Source organism: Chiloscyllium plagiosum, unplaced genomic scaffold (genome assembly GCF_037043375.1).
Source record: "Chiloscyllium plagiosum isolate Xiang-an unplaced genomic scaffold, Cpla_swu_hap1 HiC_scaffold_34, whole genome shotgun sequence".
NCBI lineage: Eukaryota > Metazoa > Chordata > Chondrichthyes > Orectolobiformes > Hemiscylliidae > Chiloscyllium > Chiloscyllium plagiosum.
The window spans coordinates 11,437,243-11,450,173 of record NW_028270172.1 but is presented as its reverse complement, the minus strand read 5'-3'; the positions used below and the strand labels follow the sequence as shown (position 1 = coordinate 11,450,173).

At 44.0% G+C, this 12,931-nt stretch overlaps 1 protein-coding gene across 1 annotated transcript in view; it reads left to right on the top strand.

The window, feature by feature from the left end:
• The window catches only part of LOC122564533 (LIM domain-containing protein 1-like), a 53,758-nt gene that overhangs the window by 23,192 nt on the left and 17,635 nt on the right, over positions 1 to 12,931 (top strand). The window contains exon 2 of the mRNA XM_043719583.2: positions 4,902 to 5,003. Within this exon, the coding sequence (XP_043575518.2) occupies positions 4,902 to 5,003 (102 nt within the window). The remainder of the gene's footprint in view (positions 1 to 4,901; positions 5,004 to 12,931) is intronic.

The following is a 12,931-nucleotide window of genomic DNA, read 5'->3' as shown; positions in this document are numbered from 1 at the left end:
TTTCTGTCACTGTCTCTGCAAGGTGTTATGGTGTGAGCAAATTTTAACATGACTCAATAACTAACCTGCTCGGAGATATTACTTACAGATCTTTGAGCCAGGTGGGACTTAAACCTGGGTCTCGTGGCTGAGAACCTTTTTTAGTTATTTATGATCTATTTTGTCTATTGAGGTTGATGCTTGTCACCTGCACTTTGGTCTTCCCCCGGGTGTTTGAACAGATGTGGAAACACAGCAGGTGGGGCTAAGAACAAAGCCCTTTCTCTGGACATATTAGGTCATGAAAACACTATGTTCTGCATCGTGGGTTAGCTTTCTGCATGAGGGGCTGGTTTCCTCTGCTGTGGAACTATTTAACACCTTCTTGTGCGCTTGAGACCAATGGGTTTATTTCAAATTGATTTACAGCAGAATTAAAATGGTGCACAAACCAACTTTCTGCAAATACGTTAACCTCTGAAGTACCGGAAGGGATTAAAGTTTGCAATTGGGGCTGTATTCATTGGAATTTAGAAGAATGTGGGGGCATCTTACGGAAGCATATAAAGTTATGAAGGGGATAGATAAGATAGAAGCAGGGAGGTTGTTTCCACTGGTGGGTAAAACTAGAATTAGGGGACATAGCCTCAAAATAAGGGGGAACAGATTTAGGACTGAGTTGAGGAGGAACTTTTTCACCTAAAGGGTTGTGAATCTGTGGAATTCCCTGCCCAGTGAAGGAGTTGAGGCTACCTCGTCGAATGTTTTTAAGGCAAAGATAGATTTTGAACAGTAAAGCCCTTGAGGGTTATGGTGAGAGGGCAGGTAGGGGGAGCAGAGACCACAGAAAGATCAGCCATGATGTTATTGAATGGCAGAGCAGGCTCGAGGGGTCAGACGGGCCTACTCCTGCTCCTAGTTGTTAAGTTCACCCTGAAAAAGTGTGACCTCTAACTTTATTCAAATAATATAAGGGACTGATGGCTTTTCTTGCCTATTGAAGGGGACAAAAATAACAAAGACCCGGATCACACTTTATTGGGACCATAAATCAAACTGGCGTTTGATCCAAATGTGACCTATTGTGAAAGTGCAAGAAGGTCAGCCCAGATGCATTTTGGGCATTGTAGAGGCGTTTGATAAACCATCCCAGAGGGAAAACCAGTTTTAAAAATCAGTAATCTTTGGAGACGAATGTACTGGTCGTACTGGAGCACTGTGCTGAGGTTGTACTGTGTGTGTGTGTGTGTGTGTGTGTGTGTGTGTGTGTGTGTGTGTGTATATATATACAGTTTCCCCTTCTGCACATTTCACTTTATCTCCCGTCTGGAATATGTTTTTCCTTTGGTCATGAGAAGTTACAAAGCATCATAGGTTCCCTACAGTGTGGAAACAGACCCTTTGGTCCAATTAGTCCACGTTGACCCTCCACAGACTATCCCACCCGGACCTATTACCCTGCATTTACCCCTGACTAATGCACCTAACCTACACATTCCTGAGCACTGTGTGTAATTTAGCGTGTTCAGTTCCCCTGACCTGCACATTTTTGGGCTGTGGGAGGAAACCGGAGCACCCGGAGGAAACCCACGCAGACACTGGGAGAATGTGCAAACTCCACACAGACAGTTGCCTGAGGCTGGAATTGAACCTGGGACCCTGGTGCTGTGAGGCAGCCACCGTGCCTCCCCACATTGTGTTGCTCCAGTGCTTTGAGATTCGCAGCAGGATAAACCTGGGTGGTAATCAGGGCTCTCCCCATCGTTGAGGAATATCTTTAGTGTTCTGCATGTAGGCAGGCCTGAACATTCAGCTCAATGACCTTCAGGATGGTTAAGGCAGAAGGGGAGATCCTGGAGCCTATTCTGGCCAGAATGGAGACTGGACCCTGTGCTGCCAATATCACGGTGGCCCTCGCTTTCTGACCAGCCCAGTAACTAATCAAGGAGCCCGGGTGAATGCAAGTTTTGTTCCACAGCAATGGGCAGGGATGGTAGAAGCTCTGATTTTCTATCCATCGCAGGGCTGACCAGCAATCTCCTTCCATCTGAGGGATTTGCAAATTGACGTTCAACCTGTTTGGTTGGGTTCTGAACACACATTTCTTACCCGTCACCACCTGGAGTGGGATTCAGACCTGTACCTTCAGGCTCAGAGCCAGGGACACTACCCATTTTGCCCTCCCTTTCCCAACCCAGCGAAGTAAACTCTTGTAGTTTGGTATTAATTTAGGGCAAAGAATGAACTAATCCTGATTCTAGTCAGCCTGACCCGGCAAGAAATGTCAAAGTAGGACTTTGACAATTCACCTTGTATTTGGAAAGATCAGGAAATGAGTTCACTTGTTTTAGGGAAACTGTTCATTTAAGATTGGTTTAACTCACTTGATTGTGTTGCTTGAACCCAGTAGACATGGTGACCCAAACATCATGATTTCTATGGTGTTCACCCTCTGCATTAGGGTCCTCATTACTGTCTAATACTGCCTTGCCCTACCCAAAATCACAATTAATTATGGGGAGTACTTGTTGCATTCTTCACATTTTTCTAGAGAGAGAGAGAGGTCAGTCTATATATTTCCAGATGTGTAGCTTGCATCCTTGTGTCACTCCAATTCTCTGACTTTTTGCACACTCCTGATTTTAATCACAGTCCCATCATTGCCTGTGCCATCAGCTCCCTCAGCCTCAAACTTTGGAATGTCCTCCCTAGACACCCCTTTGTCTCTATACCCCCTCTTTCTCCAGACACTTTGTAAAACCTACTGCTTCCTTTCCCTGACATCTAATGTATCAGTACCTTATTTAGTCTCGGAACCTTCTTGTGGAGTGCTTTGGGACTTTACAGCAATAAAAGAGCTATACAAATGCAAGTTGTCTGGAAGACCGACTTTGTAGGGGTCCACAAGTGTTTCATAGTGGAAGTACATCGGGGAGAAACCCGATGCCAACATTTTAAGAGTATCCGTCATAAGGGCGGCACAGTAGCTCAGTGGTTAGTACTGCTGCCTCACAGCACCAGGGACCTGGGTTTGATTCCTACCACAGGTGACTGTCTCTGTGTGGAGTTTGCATATTCTCCCTGCGTCTGCATGGGTTTCCTCCGGGTGCTCCGGTTTCCTCCCACAATCCAAAGATGTGCAGGTTAGGGTGGATTGGCCGTGCTAAATTGCCCATAGCGATAGGTGCATTAGTCAGGGGTAAATGTAGGGGAATGGGTCGAGGTGGGTTACTCTTCAGAGGGTTGGTGTGGACTTGTTGGGCCGAAGGGCCTGTTTCCATACTGTAGGGAATCTAATCTATGTTATAAATGTGATGTTTCAACTCTATGGAAATGTTTGATATTGATCACTGATGTGAGGAGATTCCTAATGGGGTGGAGTTTAGGCTATGGTACTCTTTCTATTAGCCAGTTGCCAGAAAGGAAGGTTTCCCTTTTTGCTGTGAACTCAAATCGTGAACATCTGCATATGTGATATAGTCATGGACATGCAGGGAAACAGACCCTTCTGTCCAACTCGTCCATGCTGACCAGATATTCTACCTAATCTAGTCTCAGTTGCCAGCACTTAGCCCGTATCCCTCCAAATCCTTCCTATTCATATACCATCCAGGTGACTTTTAAATGCTGTAATTGTACCAGCCTCCTCCACTTCCTCTGGCAGCTCATTTCCATACACACAACACCCTCTGCGTGGAAAAGTTGCCCCTAGGTCCCTTTTAAATCTTTCCCATCTGACCTTTCAACCTATGCCCTCTAGCTTTGGACTCCCCTACCCTGGGGGAAAACACCTTGGCTATTCACCCTATCCATGACCCTCATGATTTTATAAACCTCTATAAGGTCACCCCTCAACAACTTGTTGTGATAAAGAATTCCACAGATTCACAACTCTCTGAAAGAAGAAATTCCTCCTCATCTCTCTCTTAAATGTGCGACTCTTTACTCCCCCAACCACCAACTGGTAGTAGCAGCAGTGGGCAACATCTCTAAGGCACACTGCAGTAACTCCACTAGATTTCTTTGACAGTATCTTCCAAAAAACAAATCCTCTATCATCTACAAGGGCAGGAACAGCAGCAGATGTACCACCCACCTACACGCTCCCCTCTGTATCCGACACCATCCTGACTTGGAAATATATCTCTGTTCTTTCCTATTTCTGAGCCAAAGTCCTGGAACTCCACCTTTCACAGCTTTGTCCATGTCACTATATCCCAAGGGCTGCAGTAGTTCCTGATGGAATATTGCTGCCAACACCTTGAGGGTAGTTTAGGGTCAGACATCATGTGAACAGTCAAACAAAAAAAGACAAAAATTGACACTGCGCCAAAGGAGGAGAGATCGGAACAGTTTCCCAATAGCTCCTTCAGAGGAATGGTTGTAAGTATTGTGTGTAAAGGTCTTCTGTCTCTATCTTAGTTGGGGACCACTTGAAGCATGGCATGCTGATGATAACATGCTACTGTTTGGAACTAGATAGCCTAGTACTAGCACAGACATTTGCTGGTCCTCTGAATGTGATGTTTGTATCTATTAGTGAGGGGCAAGACATGTCTGTCAGATCTTTCAATACCTGTTTCCAGTTTCTTGGCTGAGGGATAACAGGACTGCCACATGAGGTAAAGATATCTGGCTGTCGGTAAAGCTCACACCAAAGAAGACAAGGAAAGTGTGAATGAAGTATTTAACAAATTTGATTTTTCATTCGCCGGTAACAGTCACAACTTGATGTGACTGTTTTGCAACACTGTTGGGGAAAAACCTGTCATCACTTCCTCTGCCCCTTTGAAGTAACAGCTTTTTAGAAATAGTTTGGACACTGTGGTAGACCTGAAAATATTGTTGCGTATATTCGTGACGCTGAAATTCCTGCTGTAATCATGGACTAACCTGAACCTCTCCTGTCTGTTTTCTCCTAGGAACATGTGTGAAGTGTAGCAAAGCAGTTTATGGAGCACATCAGGCATGTCAAGCCATGGGGAACCTGTACCATGACTCCTGTTTCACCTGTAGTGCCTGCAGTAAGTGTCACCGTGCCAGGGGCATTCTGGGACTCAGCGCCAAGCAATGGGTACATGAACACACTCCCACATGAACAATGAGCAAGATTGGCTCTTCAGCCCTTTTGAGCCTGCCCCACCATTAGACAAGGTCTTGGCCGATCTGACTGTAACCTCAATCCACATTTCCAATCGCCCTCTTGCTGAACATGAATCCATCCAACTTTGCCTTAACAAATACTCTGATGCTGCCTTGTCGAGGAAAGAGATTCAATGGCTAATGACCTTGAGAGAAAATAAAATCACCTCATCCCTATTTAAACAGATGACTCCGGATTTTTAAACAGTGACCCCTAGTTCTAGACTCCCACTAAAAAAGCCATTCTTTCCACATCCACCCTGCCAAGATCCATTGGGATTCATTCAATCAAGTCACCACTTACTCTTTTGAGCCGAGCCTGTCCAACCTTTCCTCATAATATGATCCTCTTTCTTCAGTCTGATCAGACGGGTATCAGTTTGATAAACTTCCTTTGAACTGCTTCCAGTGGTATCACATCCTTCCTCAAATAGGGAGACAAATCCTGTGCACTGTACTCTAGATGTGGTCTAGACGATGTCCTGTGTAACTCAATCACGTGCTCCCTATTTTTTGTATTCTATCCCTCTCATCACAAGCACTGGCTTTTCTAGTTACTTGCTGAACCCTGTACACTAACCTTTCATGATTGAAGCACTCAAACACCCAGATCCCCCTGCATCTCTGGAGCCCCTCACCATTTAGATAATGTGCTTCTTTTTAATTCTTCCTGGCAAAATGGACAGTTACACATTTTCCCACATTATACTCTGATTGTAATATTTTGTCCAGTCACTACACCCATCTTTAACATCCTTATGTCTTGAAATCCACAGCTTCCTTTCCTCAACTGCTCCTGCCGTTCCTTTATCCAAGTTAACGTATACACTCCAGGGACGAGTTGAGGGTCCAGCAATAATCCCTGTGGCATGTCACTTGTCACAATTTGCCAACTGGAAAGAGACCAATTTATGCCCACTCTCCATTATCTATCCGTGAATATATAGAATTTCCCACACGGCCAGTATGTTTGGAGTTTGACCCAGCAGCGATTGCATTTTGCAACGTCCTCTCAACTCATTTCACATTTGGATTCTACACGATGGTGTAATGGTAATATCAGTGTGAGTCTGAGCAAGAGGTAATGCTCTATGGAACATTGATTCGAATTGTCTCATGGCTGTCGAGCTTATAAACCGGTCAGCTGCTCTCTCTTGTTAGCGGTAGGGCACCAGGCTGACGGGCCGAATGGTCTGCTTCTACATGTTCACGTTGGTGATTAATTGGCAAAATTGACTAAAGGTGAATTTTTTTTTTTAAAAAAGTGCAAAGCAGTTTTTAAAGAATTTTAATCGAAAGCACTGTTCTTGGATCTTGATGGAGGCTTTTGGTGTAAAAGCTAAAGCTGGGTTTGAAATATTTGCTCATCTATGCCAAGATAGAAATCAAACCATTTTGGCGTTGACATTCTGACAGTTCCACTCATTATTTGACCAGGGTAAGGCCAACGTGCATTTTAACGGCAGCTGTTCCTTCCCGTCACATCTATGATGGGAATTGAACCGAAGTTGAGCTCAACAGCTATCAAATTCTTGAAGGAGGAAATGTTTTTGATGAAATATACGAGGGGAAACAGTTTCCTCAGGCAGGAAGGTCAGTAACCAGACGATTCTGAGGTAAAATGATTGGCCCAGTGACCAGAAGGGGAAGATGAAGAGATGTTTTGTAAATGTAGTGAGTTTTTAATGATCGGGAATTTGAATCCGCTGCTAGGCAGGCTCCCTTTAGTGCCTCTTGAACTCTTTGACCTTCTGTCCCGCAAAGACATTTACTAAATTTGCACTAAAAGATTTCTAGTTCAGTTTGTATTTGGTAGGTTGGAAATTGAGAATGGTGCACACTTACCACAGAGTTGGGTCAGGATTTAGGGGATCTCCAGTGCATAGAATTATAGACTACAGAAGAGGCCCTTCGGCCCATTGAATCTGTGCCATCAGCAGTATACTACTACCTACGCTAGTTCAGCTTTCCCATACTAGGCCCATAGCCTTGAATGTTATAGCACTTCAAGTACTTTGTAAAAGGATGTGAGGTTTCCTGCCTTAACCACCCTCCCAGGCAGTGCATTCCAGACCCCACCCCCTCCAACCATCCTCTGGCTGAAAACGTTTTACCACAAAACCATTCTAATTCATTCACGGGATGAGGGTGTCGCTGGCTAAGCCAGCATTTATTGCCAGAGGGCAGTTAAGAGGCAACCACATTGCTGTGGGTCTGGAGTCACCTGTCGGCCAGACCAGGTAAGGATGGTAGATTCCTTCCCTAAAGGACACGAGTGAACCAACTGGGTTTTTTCCAACAATCGACATGGTCATTAGACTCTGAATTCCAGATTTTTATTGAATTCAAATTCCACCATCTGCCGTGGCAGGATTTGAACCCAGCTCCCCAGAACATTCCCTGGGTCTCTGGATTAACCGTTCAGCAATAATACCACCAGACCATTGTCTCCTGTATTTCACTTTAAAATTATGTCCTGTTATTATTGACCCTTCACTCAAAGGCAGTAGCTGCTTTCTATCCATCCTGTCCGTGCCCCTCGTAGTCTTATACATCTCAATCAAGACTTCCTCAACCTTCTCTAGATCAGTTTTTAACACTCCTCTTTTTGCTAAAATCATTTATTTAGGTGAAGAAACTCAGTGCATAGAAGCCTTGCAGTGTGGGAGCAGGCCATTTGGCCCATCGATTCCACACCAGCCCTCCAAAGAGCATCCCAGCCAGACCCATCCCATTGTTGTTTTTCCCATGGCCAATCCACCTAACCTGCACATCTTTGGACAGTGGGAGGAAACTGGAGCACCCGGAAAAAACCCACGCAGACGTGGAGGGGAGGAATGTGCAAACTCCACACAGACAGTTGCCTGAGGGTGGAATCGAACCTGGGTCCCTGGCGCTGAGAGTGCTAACCACTGAGCCACAGATAATGTTATGGAGAAAGTGAGCTGGTGGAGGCAGTATGGGAATGTTGATTTAGGTTTTCTTATTCTTTCTTGGGATGTGTGTCATGGTAACGCCACCATCTATTCCCCATCTCTAATTGCCCCTTGAACTGAGTGACTTTCTCTGCTATTTGAGGGGGCAATTAAGAGTCACTCTAACCCTAATCCATGTCACTGAGAGTCTGTAGTCACATGTAGGCCAGATTAGGTAAGGATGGCAAATTTCCTTCTGTAAAAGGACATCAGTGAACCAGTTTTTTTATAAAAATGACAAATGATGATAGTTACCTGTTGTTACTACTGACACTAAATTAAATTCCACTATGTTGTGATTTGAATCTGTGTCCATATGACATTAACCACAGTCTCTGGATGCCTAGTCCACTGACATTACTGCCATGGCACCTCCAACACCATGCCCCCACCTCAAATATAAAAGATAGTCAGAATGACGCTCCTTAAAATGTAATGCAAATAATTTCAGAACATTGCACAAGGAAGAGACCAGAATCACTGCCCCATGAGAGACTTCGAAAGATTGAGGCATTTTTAGTAAGATGGATCCACAAGGTCACCAGCCGATACAAAGCAAACAGGACATTGGACTAAAACCCAGATCAGGAAACTCATACAGAGCAAGTCATGTTCTGGTTGAGCCACATGTGACCAGAACGAACCAAGAAGACATGAGGGAGCAATTTAATCATTGTAGACAATGTGGAAAAAGGCCACATGGTCATCAGAAAACTTAGAAAAACGTACTGATCGTAGAATGTAGAACATAGAACAGTGCAGCACAGTACAGACCCTTCAGCCCTCGATGTTGTGCCGACCTTTTATCCTACTCTGAGATCAGACTAACCTACATACCCTTTATTTTACTATCGTCCATTGCCTAGCCAAAAGTCACTTAAATGTCCCTAATGTATCTGATTATATTACCACCGTTGGCAGCGCATTCCACGTACCTACCTCTCTCTGTGTACAGAACCTATCTCTGACATCTCCCCTAAACCTGTCATCTTTGAAAGGAAGTGATTTTAGTGAAATGCAGGGTGGCAGTCATTGATAGGTCGAAGATAGACTAATTTACTTGTTTGTTAATTATATTTATTTGCGTGCAATGGTTGGCATTAACTAGAGGTGCACTTTTGTACTTATTTATGGAAACAGACTGAAATTGTTGGGTAAAGAGGTGTATACTTGTGATTGCATCTCTGTAAATAAGTGTGTAAAGATTGGCTTCGATTCTATCCTTCGTTGTCTGGCTGTTTGGATTATAACTGATTTAGAACATTGCTTGAACCAAACTTTGTGCCAAAGAGGTACAGGTTTAAATTGATAAAACATCACATTTCAGAAAGGTGCAGTTTATTTGTGCAATAGTCACTGTAAGATGTGCTTTCCGGGTAAAGAGGTAGAATGTGAAATTACAAATGTTTGAGATGCAGTGAGGTAATGTGATGGTGGGAGGGAAAGAAGTTTAGAGTCAGGATGAGCTAAAATAGACCGGTGACCTTCTGGGTCTGTCTTTGTTTTTGGAATGTGATTGCTATCTGGGTGGGGCAGCTGCTTCTGTTTGGAACATTGCGAGAGCTGCAGATTTTTTTTTGGAGTTTGCTCAGTTATTTTTTTCTCTGAAACACTCCAAACATGCAGCTATTCCCCCAAGAGCAGTGGAGTTCTATTTATAAAAGTTCCTATTTAACACAAGGTCTTTGTGCAGCAGCAGAGGGGTTTGCTGTACTGAAGGATGTGGTTTGAAAGGAAAGTCAGTGTTGGCTTTGGCCGTTAGGACTCTGTTTGCCTGTGATCCACTTTTGAGAGGCGATGGTAACCTGTTGACTGGGTCTGAGATGTCTTGGTCATCTGCAGCCAAGCTATCTCTTAGCGTTCTGTTCAAATTTCAATACAAACTCCACTCCATTACTGGAAAGGCAAAATTTCACTTGAGTGAGCTCAATCGGAAAGTACCATGAAACACACTTCATAATAGAGAAGCAATGGAGAATACATTTTTAATTGGTAGGGTACCTACTCAGAAAAAGGATATGATTGAATAGAAATGGGTCAGAGAAGATTTAGTCAAATAATTCCTGTGATCAATAAAAGAAAGGTTGGAACTTTCATTCCTGCATCAAACGTTTCTTTTGAAAGCAGGTTGGGTCTTTACACATTGGGGTTGGGATGAATGAGGGGTGAACTTACTGAAACATCTAAGAGATTCATAGAGGTGTACAGCATGGAAACAGATCCTTTGGTCCAACTTGTCCATGCTGACCAGTCATCTTTAAACTGATGTAGTCCCATTTGTCAGTATTTGTCCCATATCCCTATATACCCATCCAGTTGCCTTTGAAATGTGTAGTTGTACCAGCTTCCACCACTTTGACAGCTTATTCCATACACCCTTTTTGTGAAAAAGCTGCCTCTTCGGTCCTTTTTAAATCTTTCCCTCTCACCGTAAATCTATGCTGTCTAGTTTTGGACTTTGCTATCTAGTGATAAGACCTTGTCTGTTTACCTTATCTGTACCCCTCATGATTTTATAAACCTCTATAAGGTTCCCCTCTCAGCCTCCAACACTCCAGCAAAAATCGCCCCAACCTATTCAGCCTCTCCTTATCACTGAAACCCTCCAGCTCTGGCAACACACTTGTAAATCTTTTCTGAACCCTTTCAAGTTTCAAAACACCTTTCCTACAGTCGGGAGAAAAGATCCTAAGGGGGACTTGATAGGGTGGATGTTCTGAAAATGGTTCCTCCTCAGAAATCTAGGAGGTATGGTTTAATGAGGGGGTTCGTTTTAAGACTGAGATGACGATGTTTCTTTCTCTGAACATACAGAATCGTCTTCTTTGAATTTGTTCAGGGCTGAGTTAGATTCCCTAATTGACAAGGGAATTAAGAGTTATGGGGAGTGAGGACAGTTGCCCAATGGTGGAATCGAACCTGGGTCCCTGGTGCTGTGAGGCAGCAGTGCTAACCAGTGAGCCACCATGCTGCCCATAGATAATGTTGTGGAGAAAGTGAGCTGGAGGAGGCAGTATGGGAATGTTCAGTTAAGTTTTCTTATTCTTTCTTGGGATATGGGTGTCATGGTAACGCCACCATCTATTGCCCATCTCTAATTGCCCCTTGAACTGAGTGACTGACTGGAACTGCGACCACTGTCGGATTAGCTATAATTGCAACAGATGGAGAAACAGGCTGAATGGCGTACTCGTACATTCCTGTTCTTTGATGTATTTATCAGTAGAGTTTAACTGTCTCTGGTGAACGTGGGTTTATCAAACTCAATAAAGATCACGGTTCTTTATAACTGTGCCCAGTCATCTGTGGTAACTTGTTTCAAAATCACTGAAAATGATGAAAAGGCTGAACCATTTAGTTGGTGCAGACCAATCTGTTTGATAGAAAGTTCATAGTACTCCCAATAGGAGAGACCGTGCCTTTCTCAAACAAAAGGACACTCTGAAGATGTCTCCCAAATTTGGCAAATTGAATCCTGAGCTGAGTGAGACATCAGTCATTTGTGTTTAAAAACTCTTCAGTCTCTATCCTTTCCCAGGTGTGGTGTCGTTGGCTGGGCCAGCGTTTATTACTCAGCCATAAAGCGATCCCTTCTGTCCTGTATCTCCTGTCCAATCTCGTCCCTCTGGTCCACCTGTCTCTGGGGAAGTTAGCATCATGATGTACCACATGACCATAAGGTATTGGAGCAGAATTAGGCCATTCAGCCCATCAGGTCCATTCGATCATGGCTGAATATATTTCTCAAACCCATTCACCTGCCTTCTCCTCATAACCTTTGATCCCTTTACTAATCAAACACATGTACGGTGCAGTGGTGTACTGTGCAAAGGTGGTGAGCTGCTGCAATCCTGGCTGTGTAAAGGCCCCCACAATGAGGAACTTCCAGGTATTTGACCCAGTGCCCACGTAGAAACAGTGATTCATTTCCCAGTGAGGACGGTATGCACATCTGGGTGGTTTGGAGGGGAACTCGCTGGAGTTCCCATCCATCTGCTGCTCTTGTCCTTCTGGATGGTAGAGGTCACGGGTTTGGAAGGTGGCTTATGCTGGTTTGAGTGAGTGATGTTGGAACCTGGGCAAAATCTCACGCAAAACTCTGCCTCCTGGACTGGCTCTCAAATTCTATAATCCAGCCCCTGTCAGTAGAGATGAATCCCAGCTGCGGGATGCTGGCAGGAGCAGTACAGAGCTCCCGGAGATTTGGGAATCTGCCATTAACAAGGCAAGTGTTTCAGCTCAGTACAAAAATACAATGAATTCATCTCAGCAATGATAGTAGGATTAGCTGAGTAGCCAGGAATAAAATGTGAGACAAATAATCATGCTGATGGTTGATAGTCCCCGCGTTTAATTTGATATGTTAATAACGCTTACAAGCTGAAACATGCTCTTTGCAAGAATTGGCAATACTGTTGTTTTTACATTCCACCAAACTTTGTATTTATATGGTGTCTGTGCTACCAGCTGCATGCTCTGTTTCTGAAACATCAACTCCCTCCCCCCATAACAAGTGTGGAATGTTCTGGAATGTTATCACAAAGGATGTGAAAGAAGTTGCTGTGGTTTACCACAACTGAGATTAGCTGTTCCCTTCTTTTTTTTCTGCATTTAAAAATAGTCATGACAATGAGCAGACTGATTTTTAAATGTAGAAAGTCCCGTTGAGCTGTGGACTTTTTGGAATGTCAGTTGTCTATGTTGTAATTCGTGACCGGCATTTTCAGAATTGTGAGGTTAGAGTCAGTCAGTGTGCACATGGTGGTTAGTTGTGTAATTATGAACTGAACATTGACCCTCTGCCTCTGTGTCTCCTGAGCTCTGTCTCTCTCAAT